This window comes from Nerophis ophidion, linkage group LG18 (assembly GCF_033978795.1).
Source record: "Nerophis ophidion isolate RoL-2023_Sa linkage group LG18, RoL_Noph_v1.0, whole genome shotgun sequence".
In the NCBI taxonomy this organism is placed as follows: Eukaryota; Metazoa; Chordata; class Actinopteri; order Syngnathiformes; family Syngnathidae; genus Nerophis; species Nerophis ophidion.
Window position 1 is genome coordinate 31,234,532 of NC_084628.1, and position 25,906 is coordinate 31,260,437.

Sequence of the window (25,906 nt, forward strand, 5' to 3'; positions counted from 1 at the left end):
AGCTGGACGAAGTGGCTGGGGAGAGGCAAGTCTGGGCTTCCCTGCTTAGGCTGCTACCCCCGTGACCCGACCACTAATAAGCGGAAAAAGATGGATGGATGGATGGGATGGATGAAATGTTATACTAATAACTCGTAAAGATGACACAAGGTTCTATCTTTGGTTTTTACAAAATTAAAAAACATAAAAGCATTTCGACTTGTCAGACTGCACACTCAGATTATTAATATTATTATTTAATGTTTCAAAGGAATGATTTGATCAAAATTTTTATAAAAATGAAATATTACCTAGCAGTCATCAGTCACCAAATCGATTTGCCTAACTTGTCATGTGACTTTAATTACTAACTTGTAAATGTTTACATACATGATCACGTCTTCCTTTAGTAAAGTTATTGGACATGAAATACACACATGTACTTCATGTACAGTGTTTACAACTTTGAATACTTCTGTTTATTCATTAAAGTATTTAGAAAAAAACAACAACAAAAAGTTGACTTGTTGATTTATTGTACATCCACAGTTGACACGATACAGGAATAATAAATTCATTTCTTCATATCATTCAAACACTGTACTCACTGGACACTTCATTAGGTACACATGCGAACAACACACAATAAAAACAATATCATAATATTATTGTGATATTAATCTAAATAATAATAATGCCAATATTGGAGTTCTGGGCCATACTGAGAGCTGCTCTGTGTATATATATATATATACGTCAATGATATATATATCAGTGACGTGCAGTCAGGGGAGGCAGGCCTCTCGTGCCATCATGGAAAGAAAAAATGTAGAAAAGAAAACAAATTAATTAAATTGTTGTATGTATCCAGTGATTATACTTCATAAAGTTATTTTCCATTTAACTTCACCAGTTTTAGATTATTTTTAATTCAAAATTGCTGAATTTTCACATTTGCCGTTCAAATACTGAGAAGAGACTTGCAGTGAGTCACAGCCAGTTGAGCCTCACCATGGATTGCGCAATGACTCGGCTAACTGCTGGCTGCTGTGCAGTGAGACAGTATTGCTATATGAATTATATTATACATTTCCATAGTTCAGTTAGCTGAGGTATATAATGTACAGTGTATTTTGTCAACACCTGTGTGTGTGTAACCTATTTCTTGTGCTGGGCAATCATAAAACGGCTGCGAAGACGCACTGTGTGAGGCACCTGTTGTTCCGCCTCCTGGTGATAGAGGGCGCTAGTGATCCCAGAGATCATTCCTGCGAATACTAGGCTGCAGAATAAGTGACAACAAGCTACAGTTAGCTAGTTAAGTGCAGCGGCAGCGATCGTTTATTTTTCCTCTCCCCTGGACTTTTAGCATGGATTATTACATATCTAAAATAAAACAGTTTTCGAAACTGGACTTTCAATCGAAGCAGGAGGTAATAATTAAAGGAAGACCAACGCGGGAGCTAAAAGGTTTGCTTCAGACAGTGATCTCCATCAAGACAGAGAGACTTTTAAAACTGAAGAAGGATAAGGAAGACTTCTATAAACAAGTTATCGATGCTTTTGTTCAGAAGGAGCGGCGCATTGACTTCATTTATAAGTAAAGGTAAGACCATAATAACGTTTTTTTTAATTAAATATGCTTTTTTGTGTGCTAGTTTGTATGTGTAAAGAATGCTGGTATAATAAATAAATGATAAATGGGTTGTACTTGTATAGCGCTTTTCTACCTTCAAGGTACTCAAAGCGCTTTGACACTACTTCCACATTTACCCATTCACACACATTCATACACTGATGGAGGGAGCTGCCATGCAAGGCGCTAACCAGCACCCATCAGGAGCAAGGGTGAAGTGTCTTGCTCAAGGACACAACGGACGTGACAAGGTTGGTACTAGGTGGGAATTGAACCAGTGACCCTCGGGTTCCGCACGGCCACTCTCCCACTGCGCCACACCGTCCCTAATGAGCCTTTAAACATAACTGCTGCCAATCAAATGGTGAATAACATACTGTTTAGGGTTCATATGTTTATAAATCTGACTGTGATGAAGTCAGTGCCTCACCAGCCATGAACCTCACTGCACGTCACTGATATATATATATATATATATATATATACATACATATATACATGTATATACATATATACATGTATACATACATATATATACATGTATACATATATACGTATATATATATATATATATATATTTATTTATTTATAAAGGGAATAAGCGGTAGAAAATGGATGGATGGATATATATATATATATATGTATATATATATATATATACACGTAGATATACGTACATATATGTACATATATACATACATATGTAATACATATTTAATAAATATATATATATATACATACAGTATATATATACACATATGAATATACATGATAATTTTACAATAATATTGTAGCGACGAGCTGCTAGTAATTTACCGTAAAATGTTATTGTTTACAGTGTATTTAAAGTATTTACTCTTACATGTGATATTTGAGTCTGAATAAAGTCAACAGTGCAAATAAATAGGTAAACATAAACAACAACTATGGCTCTGATTTCAAATCCTTTGGTTTTTGCCCTGAAAGTCCTCCTTGCTCCAATAACTTATTTCCTGAGTTTGTAAACAACAAAAAAGATCCAAAAAAACTACTTTGGGACGGTAAAAAATATCAATCTGATCACGGTGGTATCGACCATCGTTACTGTCTATATTTTTATCAATCCACCCGCCCCCGTCGCCAATCAGGAGCACTAGATAAGCGGTTGGCATGGCAAGGTGTACACGTTCAGCGAGTCCTCGTACACCAGTGATAATTGTAAAAAAACATACTTTGTTCGCCGCTGTGGATTAATGATGGCTTCACACTGTAAAGGGATGTTAGCCGAGTACGCTACATTGCGTTGAGGACGCCGTCGTTCGCTTATCAAACTTGCCACACAACCAGAACGTGTCATCGTCATGCATTATCGCGATATCGCACAACTTTGTAATGTTTTAGCAGAGAGCTCTCAGTTTGATTCCTACCCACAATAAAAATAATGACAATTGTGTTTTCATTCTTGAAGTGATGCCAGGGGGGATAGGTGATGGTCGTCATCGCGTGCGTTGACACGTGTACCTAATGATTCGACCCCCGTGGAAGTACGAGGGGCGGTAATAAATTAATACACAATGTTTACAGTAGGACACAAACAATGTAACACACAACATTGGACTCGTCTTTTCCTTCAGTGTTGACTTTTTTCTCGATAAAAAAAAAAAAAAAAAGAGGAGCTGCAGCGTCGTCCTCCTCACCCGCGTGCACTCGGGAGTAGAAAAAATAGAAAAGCGGTAGAAATGGTAGAAAAGTAAAGTGGCTGATTCCAGCCCACAAAGAAAGGACTGAAGGCTCCCCCCCCTTCCCCCCCTCACAGGAGTTACCGGAAGTAGGCAAACATCGTGTGAAATGACAAAGGCATTTTTTACTCACGGACACTTGTTAAAATCATTCCTTTACTTATCGAAAAGATGATTAAAATGATAATTTTAGTCAGTCAGGGTTCAACTAAAACGGCGATTTCGATGTATTAATCCTCCTTGGCTCGTATTCGTCCTAATTTAGAGTCAGGCAAGTCGGCCATCTTGGTGAGGTCAGTGCATGCCAGCTAGGTCGGCCATCTTGGTGAGGTCAGTGCATGCCAGCTAGGTCGGCCATCTTGGTGAGGTCAGTGCATGCCAGCTAGGTCGGCCATCTTGGTGAGGTCAGTGCATGCCAGCGAGGGGAGGTCGACCTTCGCTGTATTATTTTAAAGATTGTATCGACCAAAAACTTTTTTTTAACCCTTGTTGAAAAACATTTTCAAAATGTTTAAGTGGGGAAAAAGGAACCATTTGAGTGGTTTATTAGGATTAGCTTCCAAATAATTGTTATTGAGGACCATACTTGCCAACCTTGAGACCTCTGATTTCGGGAGGTGGGGGTTGGGGGGTCGTGGTCAGGGGTGAGGCGGAGGCGTAGTTGGGGCGGGGGGCGTGGTTAAGAGGGGAGTAGTATAATTCACCAACGCGAGTATTTCATATATATTTCGTATATATATATATATATACATGTATGAAATACTTGACTATCAGTGAATTCTAGCTATATATATTTATTGTATTGTATATATAAATAAAATAAATAGTTGAATTTCCGACGGCACCTATCAAATACACAGTAATAAAAACACAGTTGTTCTACTAACTGTACTATGCTTGCTGGTTACAAAAAAAAACAACAACACTTACCTTTCACTATTTGAGTAACCTTTGTTCTGCCATTTGCGTACTGGCGAGCGATCTCCCAATCCGGGAACATAACCTTCACGGATTTGTTAGAGACATCCGCAAATGAGAACGGGATGTTGCTTCCAGCTATCAGCATAGCCATCTTTGTCTCAGCATAAGTTACACCATCGGGTCTCCATTTTGCGAGGTGGCCCATAATACTGGGTTGTGAACGATGCTGCGCTGCGGACGCTTTGTGCTTCGCTGACCGTTCATGGCTGAGTATATCCGTTCACCGTGGTCAATGGAGAAGTCTGCTCTACAAAATTTACAGGCAACATACCCTTTCCCCTTCGAACTCTCCTGGATAAATTACAATTCTTGTTTCCATTCGTTCTGGAACTTGCAAGCGTATTTCTTCATTTTGTTCATCGACGGTGGAATAAATTGGGTTGGAGTCAATAACCAGGCGACGTGATGAAGTTACGTCTCTTTACTGTGGGCTTCAGAACGGACTCCCTAATGCATGTTCCTTGACTGCACTTAAATGTAGAATATATGTAGAATATATTAATATTATTCATATATTATATATTGTATATATATTATATTATTTATTATTAGAATTGTTTATTGTGAGCGAACTGTGGCGCTGAATATGCCCCAGGGATCAATAAAGTACATTCTATTCTATTCTATGTACAGTAGATGGCAGTATCTTCCTGTTTAAGAGGGTCACAACATTGCTGAGTCTGTTCTCATGGAGCTTGAGGGGGCGTGGCCTCCAGCCCCGCCTGAATTTCGGGAGATTTTCGGGAGAAAATTTGTCCTGGGAGGTTTTTGGGAGAGGCCCTGAATTTTGGGAGTCTCCCGGAAAATCAGGGAGGGTTGGCAAGTATGTTGAGGACCTGTGCCTCAGGGGTGTCCAAACTTAATCTTGCCCACAAAGATATGACTGATGGCTCCTCCCCCTCACAGGAAATACAGCAAACAAATAAATGCTTTACTCACGGACACATTAAAATCATTCATTTTCTTATCAAAAAGATGATTAAAATGATTATTTTAGTCAGTCAGGGTTCAACAAAAAGGGCGATTTCGATATACTAATCCTACTTGGCTCGTATTTGTCCGGATTTACAGTCGAGACATGTCGGCCATCTTGGTAAGGTCAGTGCATACCAGCAGGGGAGGTCGACCTTCGCTGTTGTTTTAAAGATTGTATCGACCAAAAAACGTTTTTGTAGGCCCTTTTGAAAAACACTTTCACAATTATTAAGTAGGGAAAAAGGAATTATTTGAGTGGTTGATTAGCATTAGCTTCCAAATACCTCCAATTGTTATGAAGGACCTGTACTCCGGGGGTGTCCTAACTTGATCCTGCCAACAAAGAAATGACTGATGGCTCCTCCCCCTCACGGGAGTTACAGGATATAGGCAAACAAAGGCATTTTTTACTCACGGACCATTGTTAAAATCTTTCTTTTTCTTATCAAAAAGATGATTAAAATCATTATTTTAGTCAGTCAGGGTTCAATAAAAAGGGTGATTTTGATGCTAAGTGACGATTACGTCGATACTAATCCTACTTGGCTCCTATTTGTCCTGATTTACAGACAAAGCAGGTCGGCCATCTTGGTGAGGTCAGTGCATGCCAGCGAGGTCGGCCATCTTGGTGAGGTCAATGCATGCCAGGGAGGGGAGGTCGACCTTCGCTGTGTTATTTTAAAGATTGTATCGACCAAAAACTTTTTTTTAGACCTTATTGAAAAACATTTTCACAAATTATTAAGTGTTGGGAAAAAGTAAACATTAGAATGATTTATTAGCGTTAGCTTCCAAATATTTCCAATTGTTATGAAGGACCTGTACCTCGGAGGTGTCCAAACTTGATCCTGCCAGGCCGCATACAGAAGGATTACGTTTCTTCAATAAAGTTACTATAATGTGTGTAATATTAACTATCCTTATCTCAACTGTAACATTTCATGTTGAGGTGCACAAAGAAATCAATTTACATCCAAATTGCGATTCTAATTCATTCTGATTCAAATTTCTGAAAGAAAAACCTTCATTTTTTAACTGGCTTAATGGTTTAAATTTATTATTTCAATCTTGGAAAATTGCTAAAAGTACAAAAACCCTGGAATTGATATTGTTATTGAAAAAATGTAAAGTGATTTAAATTCGCCCTTTTTTTGTTCTTTTTGAATTATATATTTTATCATCTTACTATTATTATAGTTTATTGTTATTTTTAATATACATGTTTGTATTTGCTTTTATTTTATTTCCTTGACAAGTTTTGTTAATGTGATAATGTGTAAAATTTTTGAATATGTTGCAAGTGCCTTGATTTTCATGCACATTGTGAGTATAGGTTTGGTAAATAAAATAAAATATAAATAATAATTCAGATTCAAAATTGATTTATAATTTTCAAAAATCGTCAAAAACTATTTTAGGGCCCTATTAAAACATTTGTTTGGCACTTTTTTTTTTTCTTTTTTCGTGAAACCATGTTTATACTTTTTAAATCCAACCTAAATTTATTTGACGCATGTTTCGGACTAAAACTAATTAATTGTAAATAAATTGTTAAATAATCCTTTTTTTTTTGGGTACAAAATAACAAAAATAACAAAATAAAAACATATACTTCAATATTTGTCCTGATTCAAAGTTAGTACTTGTGTTTACAAGAGCAGCACTCAGTAAGTTTGCTGTTATATTATTATCAGTGGCAGAGCAGAAAGGGGCAAGGATTGTTCATTATTCATTTGACATGTGCAAATCGAACATGGGGTCCTTGCAGTACAAACACGGGACATGAATAAATACAACTATTACAAGCTCTTTGAGGGTTTAAAAACTAAAAAGCATCCTATCTGGTCTTTACAAAACAAATATTACAGTAAAATGCACAGCTTGTCGACCATTTTGGTTCCCTGATCCCATTTCCAAATCTGCTCCTTTTCTTACAGCCCGCGGCACATTCTATAGATGTTATAAAGAAAACAAAAACACAAACAAGTGGAATTAAAGTGAAAACAGATGAAATGTAAGGAGAATAAGTTCACTCTAATAACACAAAGCTGCAATGTAGGCTATTTTTTTAAACATTTTTTTTTTATCTAAAACGGTCATTGCTACAAAAACAATAATAAATCAAAATCAATCTACCGGTAATTATGACTTATTGAGCTATTTAAGACTCCAATTACTTCACATAAAATATTCTGTGAGGAAAAATTTTGCATATTTTGTGTTTTTGCTATAAAAACCCAGCTGTCCTTCAACAAAAGAGCACACAACTTAAAAATATAAATAAAAACAAATGAAAAATGCATCTACAGATCTGAAGTTGTTGTAGAAATGTAAGCATTAGTTTTAAAAAAAAAGTAAGATATATACATACATATATGTGCATGTATATTCATACATACACCTACATGTATACATATTTATATACATATATACAGTATATATACACACACACATATACTGTATATGTATACATATATACTATTTATATTATACATACTGTGTATATATATATACATAAATATACTGTACATACATGTATATATACATATATATACAGTATATTTATACATATATACTGTATATATATATATAAATATATATATATATTGTGTATACAGTGTATATATGTATATATATATATATATATATATATATATATATATATTTATATTATAAATACATACATATATATGTGTGTGTGTGTGCTTTATTTACCTTAAAGGTACAATTAATCAATATATATTATTGGTTTTGAAAATTGAAAATATCAATATGGCCGCCGCATGTTTTCATGTTTCAGTGTGTGGCCTCAGTGGAAAAAGTTTGGACACCCCGCTGTCGTTGGGGGAGTTTGTCAAAGTCTAACAATGTTGACACTTGAAGATGTTTGCTAGCATGTCAGTGCAGCAAAGGGAGCTTATGGCGGGTGTAATTACTGTGTAATAAGTAGGTCTTTGGAAGGTAACAAGTATGTAACTACTATGTAATAAGTAGGTATTAGGAAGGTAATAAGGGTGTAACTACTAGGTAATATTAGGAAGGTAATAAGGATGACAGTGGAGCAGGAGTGTGGTACTACCAGCTAGCGTGTTCCTGCGTGTGCAGACAGATGTTTGGAGGGCATGTTGCAAAGAGTCACCTGCACGTCCTGGCACACCTCACTTATGGCTTCTTCTTCTTCTTCTCCTCCTCCAGGCAGGCGCAGGGTCAAGACTTGACCCCCTTGGTGGGCTCAGTGGACTGTCTCACGTCAGTCCACTCCTGCATGGTGTTCTGTAGCGCCTGGGTCTTCTCCTTGTCCACCAGCACGTAGTCCACCTTCTCGTCTGATGTCACCGACGATGTGGACGGCTGCACAGGGGACACCATAATATATCAATTATAATAATAATAATAATAATAATAATAATAATAATAACAATAATAATAATAATTGTAGTCTCATGTCACCGACGATGTGGACGGCTGCACAGGGGACACCATAATATATCAATTATAATAATACTACTACTACTACTACTACTAATAATAATAATAATAATAATAATAATAATAGTAATAATTATAGTCTCATGTCACAGACGATGTGGACGGCTGCACAGGTGACAACATAATATATTAATCAGAACAATAATAATAATAATCTGATGTCACCAACAATGTGGACGGCTGCACAGGGGACACCATAATATATCAATTATAATAATAATAATACTACTACTAATAATAATAATAGTAATAATTATAGTCTCATGTCACAGACGATGTGGACGGCTGCACAGGTAACAACATAATATATTAATCATAACAATAATAATAATAATCTGATGTTACCGGCTATGTGGGCGGCTGCACAGGTGACACAATAATATAACAATAATAATACTAATAGTAATAATAATAATAATATTAATAATAGTCTGAAGTCACCGACCATGTGGATGGCTGCACAAGTAACACCACTCTTATGAAACCTATGAAGTCTGCTGCTATACCACTTTAGACCTAACATTACAGTAGTATTTTATCATCATACTATGAATATTAGAGTAATATTTCATCATCATAATATTAATATTAGAGTAGTATTTAATCATCATAATAATATTACAATACCACCTAAACATTCACTCATATTCGCTAGCATTCGCTAATAGTAATAAAAAAAAAAATTATAATAATATTATTAATAAGAATAGTGACAATAATAATAATAATAATAATGATGATGATAGTATCAGTACTACAACTACTGATAATAATTGTAATAATATAAATAGTATCAATACAGTAGTAGTAACAATATTAATTATTATCCTAATATGAATAATAATAATACTAATACTACTAATCATCGTAATAACAATATTAATGAAATAATAATGATAATATTAATAGTAACAACAACAGAAATAATAACAACAGTAATAATAATAGTAATAATAATAATGTAATAAAAATAATAATAATAACAATAATAATAATAATATTAACAATAGGAATAGTAACAATAAGGATAACAGTATTAAAAATGGTAGTAATAATACTAATACTAATAATATTAATAATTATTATTACTATAACAATAATAGTAATATTAATAATAGTAATTATAACAACAATAAAAATAGTAACACACATAATAATAATAATAACAGTAGTAATACTAATAATAGTAACAACACTAGAAATAATAACAAAAATAATTATAACACTAACAGTAATAATAATAATTAGAAAATAAATAATAAAATAATAACAACAATATTAATAATATTAATAATAGTAATAACAATAATGGTAATAAAAATAATATTATTATTAATAAGAACCCTTTAATAGTAATAATAATACAAATAGTTACAATAGTAATAATAATAGCAATAATAATAATTATAATAACAATAATAACATTATTATTACTATATCAATAATAGAGGTAATAATAACAATAATACTACTACTAATAATAATACTAATCATATTAATAATAATAATAAGAAAAAGTGTTAGAATTTTAAGTTCAAGCCTTATTGTCTGTGAAAAAAACTACTTCAATAAACCTCCTTATGGTGTAAAAGTTCCACATGAATATTTTTGAGCTCATTTCAATAGTGGAATCAATATTCATGAGGTCATTTCAATACTTGTGAAAGAACATAAAAAGGGAAATAAAAGTCTACTTTTCTGTGCGTGCAGGGAGAGGCGGGTTGGAAGTCCAGCGCCAAGTAGTCCACGTTGCCGCTCTTGCGGAGGGCGGGGCTGCCGCTGGCGCTCACGGCCGGCGAGGTGGACGCCGGGTTCTGCTGCGGAGGTGGCACAAACAAGATGGCCGTCAGACATATAGTGACATTCTCACCATGGCAACTTAAAAATGACACAAAGTGACATCCTCATCAGGGTCACTTAAATGACACAAAGTGACATCCTCACCAGGGTCACTTAAATGACACAAAGTGACATCCTCACCATGGCCACTTAAATGACACAAAGTGACATCCTCACCAGGGTCACTTAAATGACACAAAGTGACATCCTCACCATGACCACTTAAATGACACAAAGTGACATCCTCACCAGGGTCACTTAAATGACACAAAGTGACATCCTCACCAGGGTCACTTAAATGACACAAAGTGACATCCTCACCAGGGTCACTTAAATGACACAAAGTGACATCCTCACCGTGGCCACTTAAATGACACAAAGTGACATCATCACCATGGCCACTTAAATGACACAAAGTGACATCCTCACCATGGCCACTTAAATGACACAAAGTGACATCCTCACCATGGCCACTTAAATGACACAAAGTGACATTCTCACCATGGCCACTTAAATGACACAAAGTGACATCCTCACCACGGTCACTTAAATGACACAAAGTCACATCCTCACCATGACCACTTAAATGACACAAAGTGACATCCTCACCAGGGTCACTTAAATGACACAAAGTGACATCCTGACCAGGGTCACTTAAATGACACAAAGTGACATCCTCACCATGGTCACTTAAATGACACAAAGTGACATCCTCACCATGGCCACTTAAATGACACAAAGTGACATCCTCACCATGGCCACTTAAATGACACAAAGTGACATCCTCACCATGGCCACTTAAATGACACAAAGTGACATCCTCACCATGGCCACTTAAATGACACAAAGTGACATTCTCACCATGGCCACTTAAATGACACAAAGTGACATCCTCACCATGGCCACTTAAATGACACAAAGTGACATCCTCACCATGGCCACTTAAATGACACAAAGTGACATCCTCACCATGGCCACTTAAATGACACAAAGTGACATCCTCACCATGGCCACTTAAATGACACAAAGTGACATCCTCACCATGGCCACTTAAATAACACAAAGTGACATCCTCACCATGGCCACTTAAATGGCACAAAGTGACATCCTCACCACGGTTACTTAAATGGCACAAAGTGACATCCTCACCACGGCCACTTAAATGACACAAAGTGACATCCTCACCATGGCCACTTAAATGACACAAAGTGACATCCTCACCATGGCCACTTAAATGACACAAAGTGACATCCTCACCATGGCCACTTAAATGACACAAAGTGACATTCTCACCATGGCCACTTAAATGACACAAAGTGACATCCTCACCATGGCCACTTAAATGACACAAAGTGACATCCTCACCATAGCCACTTAAATGACACAAAGTGACATCCTCACCATGGCCACTTAAATGACACAAAGTGACATCCTCACCATGGCCACTTAAATGACACAAAGTGACATCCTCACCATGGCACTTAAATGACACAAAGTGACATCCTCACCATGGCACTTAAAATACACAAAGTGACATCCTCACCGTGGCCACTTAAATGGCACAAAGTGACATCCTCACCACAGCCACTTAAATGACACAAAGTGACATCCTCACCATGGCCACTTGAATGACACAAAGTGACATCCTCACCATGGCACTTAAAAGACACAAAGTGACATCCTCACCATGGCACTTAAATGACACAAAGTGACATCCTCACCATGGCCACTTAAATGACACAAAGTGACATCCTCACCATGGCACTTAAATGACACAAAGTGACATCCTCACCATGGCACTTAAATGGCACAAAGTGACATCCTCACCATGGCACTTAAATGACACAAAGTGACATCTTCACCATGGCACTTAAATGACACAAAGTGACATCCTCACCATGGCACTTAAAAGACACAAAGTGACATCCTCACCATGGCACTTAAATGGCACAAAGTGACATCCTCACCACGGCCACTTAAATGGCACAAAGTGACATCCTCACCATGACCACTTAAATGACACAAAGTGACATCTTCACCATGGCACTTAAATGACACAAAGTGACATCCTCACCATGGCCACTTAAATGGCACAAAGTGACATCCTCACCATGGCACTTAAATGGCACAAAGTGACATCCTCACCATGGCACTTAAATGGCACAAAGTGACATCCTCACCATGGCACTTAAATGGCACAAAGTGACATCCTCACCACGGCCACTTAAATGGCACAAAGTGACATCCTCACCATGGCCACTTAAATGACACAAAGTGACATCTTCACCATGGCACTTAAATGACACAAAGTGACATCCTCACCATGGCCACTTAAATGGCACAAAGTGACATCCTCACCATGGCACTTAAATGGCACAAAGTGACATCCTCACCATGGCCACTTAAATGGCACAAAGTGACATCCTCACCATGGCCACTTAAATGGCACAAAGTGACATCCTCACCATGGCACTTAAATGGCACAAAGTGACATCCTCACCATGGCCACTTAAATGGCACAAAGTGACATCATCACCACGGCCACTTAAATGGCACAAAGTGACATCCTCACCATGGCCACTTAAATGACACAAAGTGACATCTTCACCATGGCACTTAAATGACACAAAGTGACATCCTCACCATGGCCACTTAAATGGCACAAAGTGACATCCTCACCATGGCACTTAAATGGCACAAAGTGACATCCTCACCATGGCCACTTAAATGACACAAAGTGACATCCTCACCATGGCCACTTAAATGGCACAAAGTGACATCCTCACCATGGCACTTAAATGGCACAAAGTGACATCCTCACCATGGCCACTTAAATGACACAAAGTGACATCCTCACCATGGCCACTTAAATGGCACAAAGTGACATCCTCACCATGGCCACTTAAATGGCACAAAGTGACATCCTCACCATGGCCACTTAAATGACACAAAGTGACATCTTCACCATGGCACTTAAATGACACAAAGTGACATCCTCACCATGGCCACTTAAATGGCACAAAGTGACATCCTCACCATGGCACTTAAATGGCACAAAGTGACATCCTCACCATGGCCACTTAAATGACACAAAGTGACATCCTCACCATGGCCACTTAAATGGCACAAAGTGACATCCTCACCATGGCCACTTAAATGGCACAAAGTGACATCCTCACCATGGCCACTTAAATGGCACAAAGTGACATCCTCACCATGGCCACTTAAATGGCACAAAGTGACATCCTCACCATGGCCACATAGTTCTCCTCGCTGTCTGCAGAGTCTGTGCTGGTGACGCTTTGTGTGGACACTGGACGACATCGCTGTGATGACACGGCCTCCATGTTGGATCTAGGGACGACAACCACACACTTTCACTTGTGTGTGTGTGTGTGTGTGTGTGTGTGTGTGTGTGTGTGTGTGTGTGTGTGCGTGCGTGCGTGCGTGCGTGTGTGTGTGTGAGAGAGAGACTCACAAGGGGCGTGTCCAAGACGTGGTGACGGGACTCTTGAAGGGAAGCTCGTCAATCAAGCTGCTGTTCTTCAGGTCCAGAGGTGTCGGTTTAGCTGCCGGCACAACAGCACATATAACGGTCAATACAGGGGTGCAGTGCAGTAAATATATATATCGTTCATAATATATATAAATATCTAACCATCCATTTTCTACCGCTTATTCCCTTTTGGGGTGGCGGGGGGCGCTGGCACCTATCTCAGCTACAATCGGGCAGAAGGTGGGGCACACCCTGGATAAGTCGCCACCTCATCGCAGGGCCAACACAGATAGACAGACAACATTCACACTCACATTCACACACTAGGGCCCATTTAGTGTTGCCAATCAACCTATCCCCAGGTGCATGTCTTTGGAAGTGGGAGGAAGCCGGAGTACCCGGAGGGAAGAGAACATGCAAAGAACCCAGGACTGCAGGACCTTCGTATTGTGAGGCAGACGCACTAACCCCTCTGCCACCCTAAAGACCTTATATATATAGATAAATAAATATATACATAATGAATAATACATATGAAAATATATGTTATTAATATACATCAATCATTTCGACACCCTCTGAGCTCCGTCCACACAAATAAGTGTGCTGTTATTGTGGCCACTTACACTTCCTGTTGGGTTTGAGGTTGCGGTTGATGGGCGGCGGCGTGACGTCGCTGAGGCGCCCGGGCCGCTGGCACAAGGAGGCGGAGCTCCCCTTGCGGGCGGGCAGCGTGGCGGAGAAGCCCGGGAAGTCAAAGTGCTGTGGCCCGGGGCTCATGGGGATGTAGGCGGTCCTGGGACTGTCCGCCTGGGCGGTGCTAAGCGGCGACGAGCCGGGGTTCATGGGCACGTAGTTGTCATCCGAGGCACCACTGTCCGAGCGGGTCAGCGGGGTTGTGGTTCTCTAAAGGGGTCAGAGGTCAGGGGCTGGGAAAGAGAGCCCAAAGGCGGGACTTACCAAGTAGGAGCTGAAGCCGTCGTCCACAGACTCCACCGACTGTCCCGACCTGTTGAAGAGTGAAGGACGCTGATGGCCGGCGGTTTCAAACGATGAACCTGTGAAGGAGATGGTGCCGGGTCAACTGGCTGCTGCCTACAAAGCTCTGCCTTGGCGTTACCTCGGTGCAGTCGGATGTTCTCCACGGCTGGCAGAGTGTTCCTCCGCGGGATGACGGCCACCGCCGCCTCTCCGTTCTGACTCCCCAGCGAACGAGGACTCCCCCATTGTTCGCCGCCGGGCTTGGGTGGCCTGGGAGGGGGTGGAGCGCAGGCCGACTCCGAGCCAGGCGCCGTCAGCGCGTTATGGTTCTTGTCCAGTGTCCGCGGTATTTGGTAGAAAGACCCGGGCGGGGTGGGGAGGTCGTAGTTGTCGCCCGGCTGTGCGGCGGCCAGAGCATTGCACGGCGTCTGGAAGGTGTAAACGTCCTCGTCCTCCGGGTACGACTCCCACGGGCCGCCGTCAGCCTCGCTGCCCAGACCCCGGGGGAGGACATAACCGGCCTCTTCGGGGGAGTAATCCGGCGCCGGGGAGTTGAGCTTTCCAGGCTTCGGGAAGCTGTAGAAGCCGTGCAGCTGAGCGCCCATCCCGTTAAGACCGTGAGACAACCTCTGCACCGCTGAGTCGCTTTCCATCAATACATGGCTTCTGGTGGCCTGGGAGAAGCTGGCACTGCTGCAGCAACAACAACAAACAAAAACGCATCAATGTTAGCTTCGTTGATTGGCACTGTTGCAGCACAACAACATGCGGAAACACATCAATCACAAACACTCCAGCGGTAAGAAGAAAGACGTTGAGATTGTCATCTGGGTGAATGAGCGGTGGGTTTAATCCTGGACATATTACTGTCAAAGAGTGTGTTTATATTTGCCAAGGGTGTTCACTTCTGAATGTACAAACCCCGTTTCCATATGAGTTGGGAAGTTTTGTTAGATGTAAATATAAACGGAATACAATGATTTGCAAATCCTTTTCAACCCATATTCAGTTGAATGCACTACAAAGACAAGATATTTGATGTTCAAACTCATAAACTTTGTTTTTTTTTGCAAATAATAATTAACTTAGAATTTCATGGCTGCAACACGTGCCAAAGTAGTTGGGAAAGGGCATGTTCACCACTGTGTTACATCACCTTTTCTTTTAACAACACTCAATAAACGTTTGGGAACTGAGAAAACTAATTGTTGAAGCTTTGAAAGTGGAATTCTTTCCCATCCTTGTTTTATGTAGCGCTTCAGTCGTTCAACAGTCCGGGGTCTCCGCTGTCGTATTTTACGTTTCATAATGCACCACACATTTTCGATGGGTGGCAGGTCTGGACTGCAGGCGGGCCATGAAAGTACCCACACTCCTTTTTTATGCTGTTTTAACACTTGTCTTGCTGAAATAAGCAGGGGCGTCCATGATAACGTTGCTTGGATGACAACATATGTTGCTCCAAAACCTGTATGGACCTTTCAGCATTAATGGGGCCATCTCAGATGTGTAAGTTACCCATGCCTTGGGCACTGATAAAGACTTTTGAACTTTGCGCCTATAACTATCCGAATGGTTATTTTCATCTTTTTTCTGGAGGACACCACCTCTGTTTCCAAATATAATTTGAAATGTGGACTCGTCAGACCACAGAACACCTTTCCACTTTGCATCAGTCCATCTTAGGTGAGCTCGGGCCCAGCCAAGCTGGCGGCGTTTCAGGATATTGTTAATAAATGGGTTTGGCTTTGCATAGTAGAGTTTTAACCTGCACTTACACATGTAGCGACCAACTGTAGTTACTGACAGTGGTTTTATGAAGTGTTCCTGAGCCCATGTGGTGATATCCTTTATACACTGATGTCGGTTTTTGATGCAGTACCGCCTGAGGGATCAAAAGTCTGTAATATCATCGCTTACGTGCAGTGATTTCTCCAGATTCTCTGAACTTTTTGATGATTTTTACGGACCGTAGATGGTAAAACCCCTAAACTCCTTGCAATAGCTCATTGAGAAATGTTGTTCTAAAACTGTTCGACAATTTGCTTACAAAGTGGTGACCCTCACCCCATCCTTGTTTGTGAATTACTTAGCATTTCATGGAAGCTGCTTTTATACCCAATCATGGCACCCAACTTTTCCCAATTAGCCTGCACACCGGTGGGATGTTCCATATAAGTGTTTGATGAGCATTCCTCAAGTTTACCAGTGTTTATTGCCACCTTTCCCAACTTCTTTGTCACGTGTTGCTGGCATCAAATTCGAAAGTTAATGAGTATTTGCAAAAAAAAAAAGTTTATCAGTTTGAACAGCACATATGTTATCTTTTTAGCATATTCAACTGAATATGGGTTAAAAAGGATTTGCAAATCATTGTATTCCGTTTATATTTACATCTAACACAATTTCCCAACTCATATGGAAACGGGGTTTGTACATCACTCCTGCAGATGAGGCTGCTGCTTTTGACACCCTTCATGGTGATGTTAGGCAACAGACCAAACACCCCAATGCCCTCATTCTCATTTCGGGTGACTTTACTCATGCTTCTTTGAACTAAATTTTACCCACTTTCCACCAATATGTGCAACGTGCAACACGGGACAATAGAACTCTGGACCTAGTGTATGCTAATTCAAAAGATGCATACAGTGCCACTGCTCTTCCACCCTGGGACCGCCTGATCACAATCTGGTACTTTTAACAACTCAATATGTTCCTGCTTTGAGGAGGCAGCCTGTCTCAACAAAACGAAGACTTGTGCTGTTCAGCTAACTGAGATCCTGCACTACATCTTCAAGCTGAAGTTAGAAAGGATACCAACTAATAGAAAACATTCTGCATAGTACCGGTGCCCAAGAAGCCCATTCAATCGGGCTGGAATGACTTCAGACCGGTTGCCCTGACATCTCATGTCATGAAAGTCCTCGAGAGACTTGTGCTGGCTCAGCTGAGACCCCTGGTGGCTCCTTCCCTGGACCCTCTACGGTCTGCGTATCAGCCTCATGTAGAAGTGGATGATGCGGTTATTTACCTACTGCTTCGTACTCACACTCACCTGGGTGGTGGTAGGGGCACTGTGAGGATCCATCCATCCATCCATTTTCTACCGCTTATTCTCTTTCGGGGTCGCGGGGGGCGCTGGCGCCTATCTCAGCTACAATCGGGCGGAAGGCAGGGTACACCCTGTACAAGTCGCCACCTCATCGCAGGGCCAACACAGATAGACAGACAACATTCACACTCACATTCACACACTAGGGCCACTGTGAGGATCATGTTCTTTAATTCTTCCAGTGCTTTTAACACCATCCAGCCAATTCTGATGAGTGACAAGTTGCTCAGGATGGGTGTCAGTTCATCCATTGTCTCCTGGATCACTGATTACTTGTCTGACAGGCCCCAGTTTGTGCGACTAGGGAGCTCCCTATTGTATATTGTGGTCAGTGGTGTAGGTGCTCCACAGGGGACTGTCCTGTCTCCTTTCCTGTTCACGCTGTGCACCTCAGATTTCCAGTATAGTTCCAAGTGCTGCCACCTGCAGAAATACTCTGATGACTCTGCTTTGGTCGGGTGTATCGGAGAGGGACAGGAATTGGAGTACAGGAAACTGATTGCTGACATTGTGGAGTGGTTTCAGGCGAACCTTCTGCTCTAGGGACGGCGTGGCGCAGTGGGAGAGTGGCTGTGCGCAACCCGAGCGTCCCTGGTTCAATTCCCACCTAGTACCAACCTCGTCATGTCCGTTGTGTCCTGAGCAAGACACTTCACCCTTGCTCCTGATGGGTGCTGGTTGGCGCCTCCATCAGTGTGTGAATGTGTGTGTGAATGGGTAAATGTGGAAGTAGTGTCAAAGCGCTTTGAGTACCTTGAAGGTAGAAAAGCGCTATACAAGTACAACCCATTTTTTTATTTATCATAATGTGGACAAGACCAAGGGGCTGGTCATCGACTTCAAGAAGAAAATTACCCTTGTGGAGCCATCAACATCCAGGGCTGGGAGGTGACAGTACAAGTACCTGGGAGTTCACTTGAACAGCAGACTGGACTGGAAGGACAACAGCAAAGCTGTATACAAGAAGGCCGTGAGCAGACTTTTTCCTGAGGAAGTTTAGATCCTTTAATGTGTGCAGCAAGATGTTGGAGATCTTTCATTAGTCTGTTGTGGCCAGTGCCCTGTACTTTGCAGTGATTTGTTGGGGGAGCAGCACCAGCAAAAGGGACGTATACCGGATTGACAAACTGATCCGGAAAGCCGGCTAAACTATTGTCACACAGTTGTAAGCGTTTGTGTCAGTGAGGGACAGGAGGATACTGGACAAACTGCTGGCCATCATGGACAATCCTGACCACCCACTCCAGCAGACAATTGAGGGACAGGGGAGTTCATTCTCCATAAGGCACCTTCAGATTGGTTCCCACAGTGTTGGATTCAAAAACTCCTTCATTCCACACTCCATCCAGCTGTATGATCACTGGCCATACAGCAATAGATGATATCTGTCTATTACCTGACACCTGACATGTTAGCTACCTCTCTTTCTTTATATTGTAGATTTTCTGCTGGATATACTCTATTTTATGTTGCAGCTGTTACATATACTGTAATAATGTACATAGTCATTGTTATATATTGTAAATATCATAAAAATATAATATACTGCAGCACAACACACGGAAACACACCAATGTTAGCATTGTTTGCTGGCACTGCTGCAGCAACAACACATGGAAACACAATAATGTTAGGCATTGTTGTTTGGCACTTCTGCAGCAACAACAACACATTAAAACAGATTATTGCTAGCATCACTAGTAAATAACTGCTGTAGCAACAACAACGCACGAAAACACATCAGGGTTAGCATCGTTGGTTGAAACTGCAGCAGCAACAACAACACAGAGAAATGCATCAATGTTAGCATTATCGGTTGGCACTGCTGCAGCAACACCAACATACAGGAACACATTAATGTTAGCATCGTTGGCTGGCACTGCTGCAGCAGCAACAAATGGAAACGCATCAATGTTAGTATCATTAGTTGGTACTGCTGGAGCAACAACAACAGCACATTGTAACACATTAAAGGCCTACTGAAATGAGATTTTCTTATTCAAACGGGGATAGCAGGTCCATTCTATGTGTCATACTTGATCATTTTGCGATATTGCCATATTTTTGCTGAAAGGATTTAGTAGAGAACATCCACGATAAAGTTCTCAACTTTCGGTGCTAAGAGAAAAGCCCTGCCTCTACCGGAAGTCGCAGACGATGACGTCACATGTTTGATGGCTCCTCACATATTCACATTGTTTTAATGGGAGCCTCCAACAAAAAGTGCTATTCGGACCAAGAAAACGACAATTTCCCCATTAATTTGAGCGAGGATGAAAGATTTGTGTTTGAGGATATTGAAAGCGATGAACTAGAAAAAAAAAAACCGCGATTGCATTGGGACGGATTCCGATGTTTTTAGAGACATTTACTAGGTAATTCTGGAAAATCCCTTAACTTTCTATTGTGTTGCTACTGTTTTAGTGAGTTTAATAGTACCTGATAGTCAGAAGGGTGTCTCCACGGGTGTCTTGACGTGCAGTGTCTCAGGGAAGTCGACGGCAGCTATGGACGGCACAAGCTCTGCTTTTCTCCGGTAAGAACTGACTTTTTAACCACAATTTTCTCACCGAAACCTGCTGGTTGACATGTGGTCGGGATCCATGTTCGCTTGACTGCGCTCTGATCCATAGGAAAGTTTCACCTCCGGGAATTTTAAACAAGGAATCACCGTGTGTTTGTGTGGCTAAAGGCTAAAGCTTCCTAACTCCATCTTTATACTGTGACTTCTCTAATAATAATTGAACAAATTGCAAAAGATTCATTAACACAGATGTCCAAACAACTGTATAATTATTCCATTAAAGCAGACAACATTTATCTGTGTGTGTGCGCAGCGCTCAAACTTCCTAAAAACCCGTGACGTCTTGCGTACACGTCATCATTACACGACGTTTCGAAGACGAAACTCCCGGGAAATTTAAAATTGTAATTTAGTAAAGTAAAAAGGCCATATTGGCATGTGTTGCAATGTTAATATTTCATCATTGATATATAAACTATCAGACTGCGTGGTGGGTAGTAGTGGATTTCTGTAGGCCTTTAATGTAGGCATTATTAGTTGACACTGCTGCAGCAACAATAACACATGGAAGTGTGTGACCATTAGCATTGTTAGTTGACTCTGCTGCAGCAACAACAACACATGGAAGCGTGTGACCATTAGCATTGTTAGTTGACACTGCTGCAGCAACAACAACATGGAAACACATCAATGTTAGCATCATTAGTTGGCACTGCTGCAGCAACAACACATGGAAACATGAGTTCTAGCATCATTGGTTACCACTGCTGTCGCAACAACAACATTCAGAAGCAGATCAATGTTAGCATCGTTGGTTGGAACTGCTGCAGCAACAACAACACATGGAAACAATGTTTGCATAATTAGTTGGCTCTGCTGCAGCAACAACAACATATGGAAGCGCGTCACCGTTAGCATTGTTGGCTCTATCATGGCATTGGGAGTTGACATTTCTCAATGTTGTCACTTTAACACTTAAGAGGGCAAAAATGATTTGCACCAACATTTAACTAATTGTCATTTATGAACTAATTAAAGTCATGTATTGATCATTAGTGTAATGATAATAATGTTACAAACACCCACAGGGGGCGCCACACATCATTTTTATACAACATACAGCTGTGGTTCCATCACAAGCCACTAGATAGAGCCAAAGCTACTCAGAACGATTGCTATAAAAGGGTTTAATTCCTACTTGGGTCGTCACAAATAAAACGTACCTCATAAATTGCGTGATTTATGAGTAAAAGGAAAATAAATTATGTTATTTTTTAAAAACTCCATGCTTTAGTGGTCACCTCCCATCATTGCTGTATGAGTACACTTAAACGCTGAGTCATCGGACATAAGGCAGGACTCCCTGGCCCCCATCATGGCGACCACAAGGAGCCTTCAAGCGAAAAACATGGATGTCACAGTGGTGAAGGTCATCCTTTACTTGTGGAGATGATGACATTTTTTCATTTCCTGCCCGCTCAGCACATTCATGCGCATAACTTAACGTCCACAACATGATCAATGGCGGCATCGGACTCATCCGTCAGCCCCCGGGTGTTGTTTTGTCACCCTTATTATTCACTTCAAACTCAACTGAACATTGGATTCAATGTTTACTAAAAGCTTGTTAAATATGTTTATGAAACAAGCGGTAGGAAATGGATGGATGGACGTTAGTACACTTTTAAGGGCTCTCACGAATAAATTATAAATAGATTGTTTATGGTGTCATTGTTATAGTGCATATTGTTATATTGTAAAATCATTGTTATTGTATTTAATTATTCAAATGTGCACGAGGCCCCTCCTTTGGCTGTTGAGGTATGATATATATATATATATATATATATATATATATATATATATATATATACAGTATATGTATGTATATATATATATATATATATATATATATATATATATATATATATATATATATATATCTTGATTGGATTATCCAGAGAATAGTGCTCGATACCGTGGTAGAGCGCAATATGTAGGTGTGGGAAAAAATCACAAGACTACTTCATCTCTACAGATCTGTTTCATGAGGGGTTCCCTCAATCATCAGGAGATTCTCCTGATGATTGAGGGAACCCCTCATGAAACAGATCTGTAGAGATGAAGTAGTCTTGTGATTTTTTCCCACACCTACATATATATATATATATATATATATACAGTGAACAAAATAAGTATTTGAACACGCTGCTATTTTGCAAGTTCTCCCACCTAAAAATCATGGAGGGGTCTGAAATGTTCACGGTAGGTGCATGTCCATTGTAAGAGATAACCTAAAAAGAAAAATCCAGAAATCGCAATCAATTTTTTTTTTTAACAATTTATTTGTGTGATACAGCTGAAAATAAGTATTTGAACACCAACATTAATATTCGGTAGAGTAGTCTTTGTTTGCAATTACAGAGGTCAAACATTTCCTGTAGTTCTTCACCGGGTTTGCACAGACTGCAGGAGGGATTTTGGCCCACTCCTCCACACAGATCTTCTCTAGATCAGTCAGGTTTCTGGGCAGTCGCTGAGTAACACAGACTTTCAGCTCCCTCCAAAGATTTTCAATTGGATTTAGGTCTGGAGACTGGCTAGGCCACTCCGGAACCTTGATATGGTTCTTACGAAGCCACTTCTTGGTTTTCCTGGCTGTGTGCTTTGGGTCATTGTCATGTTGGAAGATCCAGCCACGACTCATCTTCAATGATCTGACTGAGGGAAGGAGGTTTTTGGCCAAAATCTCACAATACATGGCTGCAGTCATCCTCTCCTTAACAGTAGTCGTCCTGTCCCATGAGCAGAAAAACACTCCCAAAGCATGATGCTACCACCGCCATGTTTCAAAGTAGGGATGGTGTTCTTGGGATGGTACGCATCATTCTTCTTCCTCCAAACACGCATAGTGAATTATGACCAAAAAGGTAAATTTTGGTGTCATCTGTCCACAAAACTTTCTCCCATGACTCCTCTGGATCATCCAAATGGTCATTGGCAAACTTAAGACGGGCATTAACATGTGCTGGTTTAAGCAGGGGAACCTTCCGTGCCATGCATGATTTCAAAGCATGACGTCTTAGTGTATTACCAACACTCACCATGGAAACAGTGGTCCCAGCTCTTTTCAGGTCATTGACCAAGTCCTGACGTGTAGTCCTGGGCTGATTCCTCACATTTCTTAGCATCATTGAGACCCCAAGAGGTGATATCTTGCATGGGGCTCCACTCCCATTGAGATTGACCGTCATGTTTAACTTCTTCCATTTTCTAATGATTGCTCCAACAGTGGACCTTTTTTCAACAAGCTGCTTGGCAATTTCTCCGTAGCCCTTTCCATCCTTGTGGAGTTGTACAATTTTGTCTCTGGTATCTTTGGACAGCTCTTTGCTCTTAGCCATGCTGAATGTTTGGGTCTTACTGATTGTATGGGGTGGACAGGTGTCTTTATGCAGCTAACGACCTCACACAGGTGCATCTGATTCAAGATAATACAGTGGAGTGGACGAGGACTTTTAAAGGCGGACTAACAGGTCTTTGAGACTCAGAATTCTAGCTGATAGACAGGTGTTCACATACTTATTTTCAACTGTATCACATGAATAAATTGTTAAAAAATCATAGATTGTGATTTCTGGATTTTCTTTTTAGGTTATCTCTCATACAGTGGACACGCACCTACCGTGAACATTTCAGACCCCTCCATGATTTCTAAGTGGGAGAACTTGCAAAATAGCAGGGTGTTCAAATACTTACTTTCTTGACTGTATATATATATATATATATATATATATATATATATATATATATATATATATATATATATCATATATCAACAGCCAAAGGAGGAGCCTCATGCACATTTTAATAATTAAATATAATAACAATGATTTTACAATATAACAATATGCAGTATGACAATGACATCATAAACAATCGACGTATAATTTAATCGTTAGAGCCCTTAAAAGTGTACTAACGTCATCCATCCATTTTATTTTATATATATATGTTAATATACCAATTGTATTAACATACATACATACATGTATACAAACACACACACACACACACATATATATATATATATATATGTATACAGTTATGTTCATAATAATAGCAGTGCGTTTAAAAAGATAAGTAAACCTCTAAATTCTTAAAATAAATTGTATTTTCATGAACACAAATGCATTGGAGAGACTGCACATTCTATTTCAAAACCAGCAAATTGGAAAAAACTATTTTAACTTGACAACATTTTAAAGAAAGTCATGAAATATAAAACCAAAAAATAGCAGTGTTGACATCTTTCTTTACAAAACCCAAATGGACTATATAAACTAAGAAAGGCTTGCAGATTCAACTTCCCTTAGAATTATTATTAACAATTTAGTTGCATAACCACGGTTTCTGATAACTGCTTCACATCTGTGGCACATGGAGTCTACCAACTTCTGGCACCGGTCAACAGGTATTGCAGCCCAGGACAATTGTATTGCCTTCCACAATTCCTCTGCATTTTTTGGTTTTGCCTCATGAACAGCATTTTTTGTCAGCCCACAAGTTGTCAATGGGATTGAGTTTCGGGGATTGTGCTGGCCATTCTAATACTTGAATTCTGCTTGTCTGGAACCATGATTTTGCTCGCTTGCTGGTGTGTTTGGGGTCATTGTCTTGTTGAAACACCCTTTTCAGGGGCATTTCCTCTTCAGTATACGGCAACATGACTTCTTTCAGTATTCTGATGTACTCAAATTGATCTGTGATCCCTGGTACCCGATGAATAGGACCAAAACGATAGTAGGAGAAACATCTCCATATCATGATGCTTCACCGCCTTCACTCTCTACTGGGGCTTGAATTCAGTGTTTGCAGGACGTCTGACAAACTGTCTGTGGCCCTTAGACCCAAAAAGAACAATCTTACTCTCATCAGTCCACAAAATATTACAACATTCCTTTTTAGGCCAGTCAATGTGTTCTTTGGCAAATTGTAACCGCTTCAGCACGTGTCTTTTTTTTAACAATGGGACTTTGCGGGGGCTTCTTGTTGGTAGCTTGGCTTCACATAGACGTGGTCTGATTGTTACAGTACTCACAGGCCATCTTAGATCTTCTTTGATCCTCCTGGAGCTGATCATTGGCTGAGCCTTTGCCATTTTGGTTATTCT

The 25,906-nt window shown here is 40.1% G+C and overlaps 1 protein-coding gene across 1 annotated transcript in view; it reads right to left on the bottom strand.

The window, feature by feature from the left end:
* Nucleotides 1–493: 493 nt before the first annotated feature.
* The window catches only part of gab2 (GRB2-associated binding protein 2), a 123,480-nt gene continuing 98,067 nt past the window's right edge, over nt 494–25,906 (bottom strand). Inside the window, exons 5-12 of the mRNA XM_061877983.1 lie at nt 15,234–15,787; nt 15,074–15,171; nt 14,740–15,019; nt 14,096–14,186; nt 13,869–13,971; nt 10,473–10,595; nt 8,429–8,640; nt 494–7,239 (exon numbers count right to left, since the gene is read on the bottom strand). Coding sequence (XP_061733967.1) covers nt 8,497–8,640; nt 10,473–10,595; nt 13,869–13,971; nt 14,096–14,186; nt 14,740–15,019; nt 15,074–15,171; nt 15,234–15,787 — 1,393 coding nt within the window. The 3' untranslated portion in view covers nt 494–7,239; nt 8,429–8,496. The remainder of the gene's footprint in view (nt 7,240–8,428; nt 8,641–10,472; nt 10,596–13,868; nt 13,972–14,095; nt 14,187–14,739; nt 15,020–15,073; nt 15,172–15,233; nt 15,788–25,906) is intronic.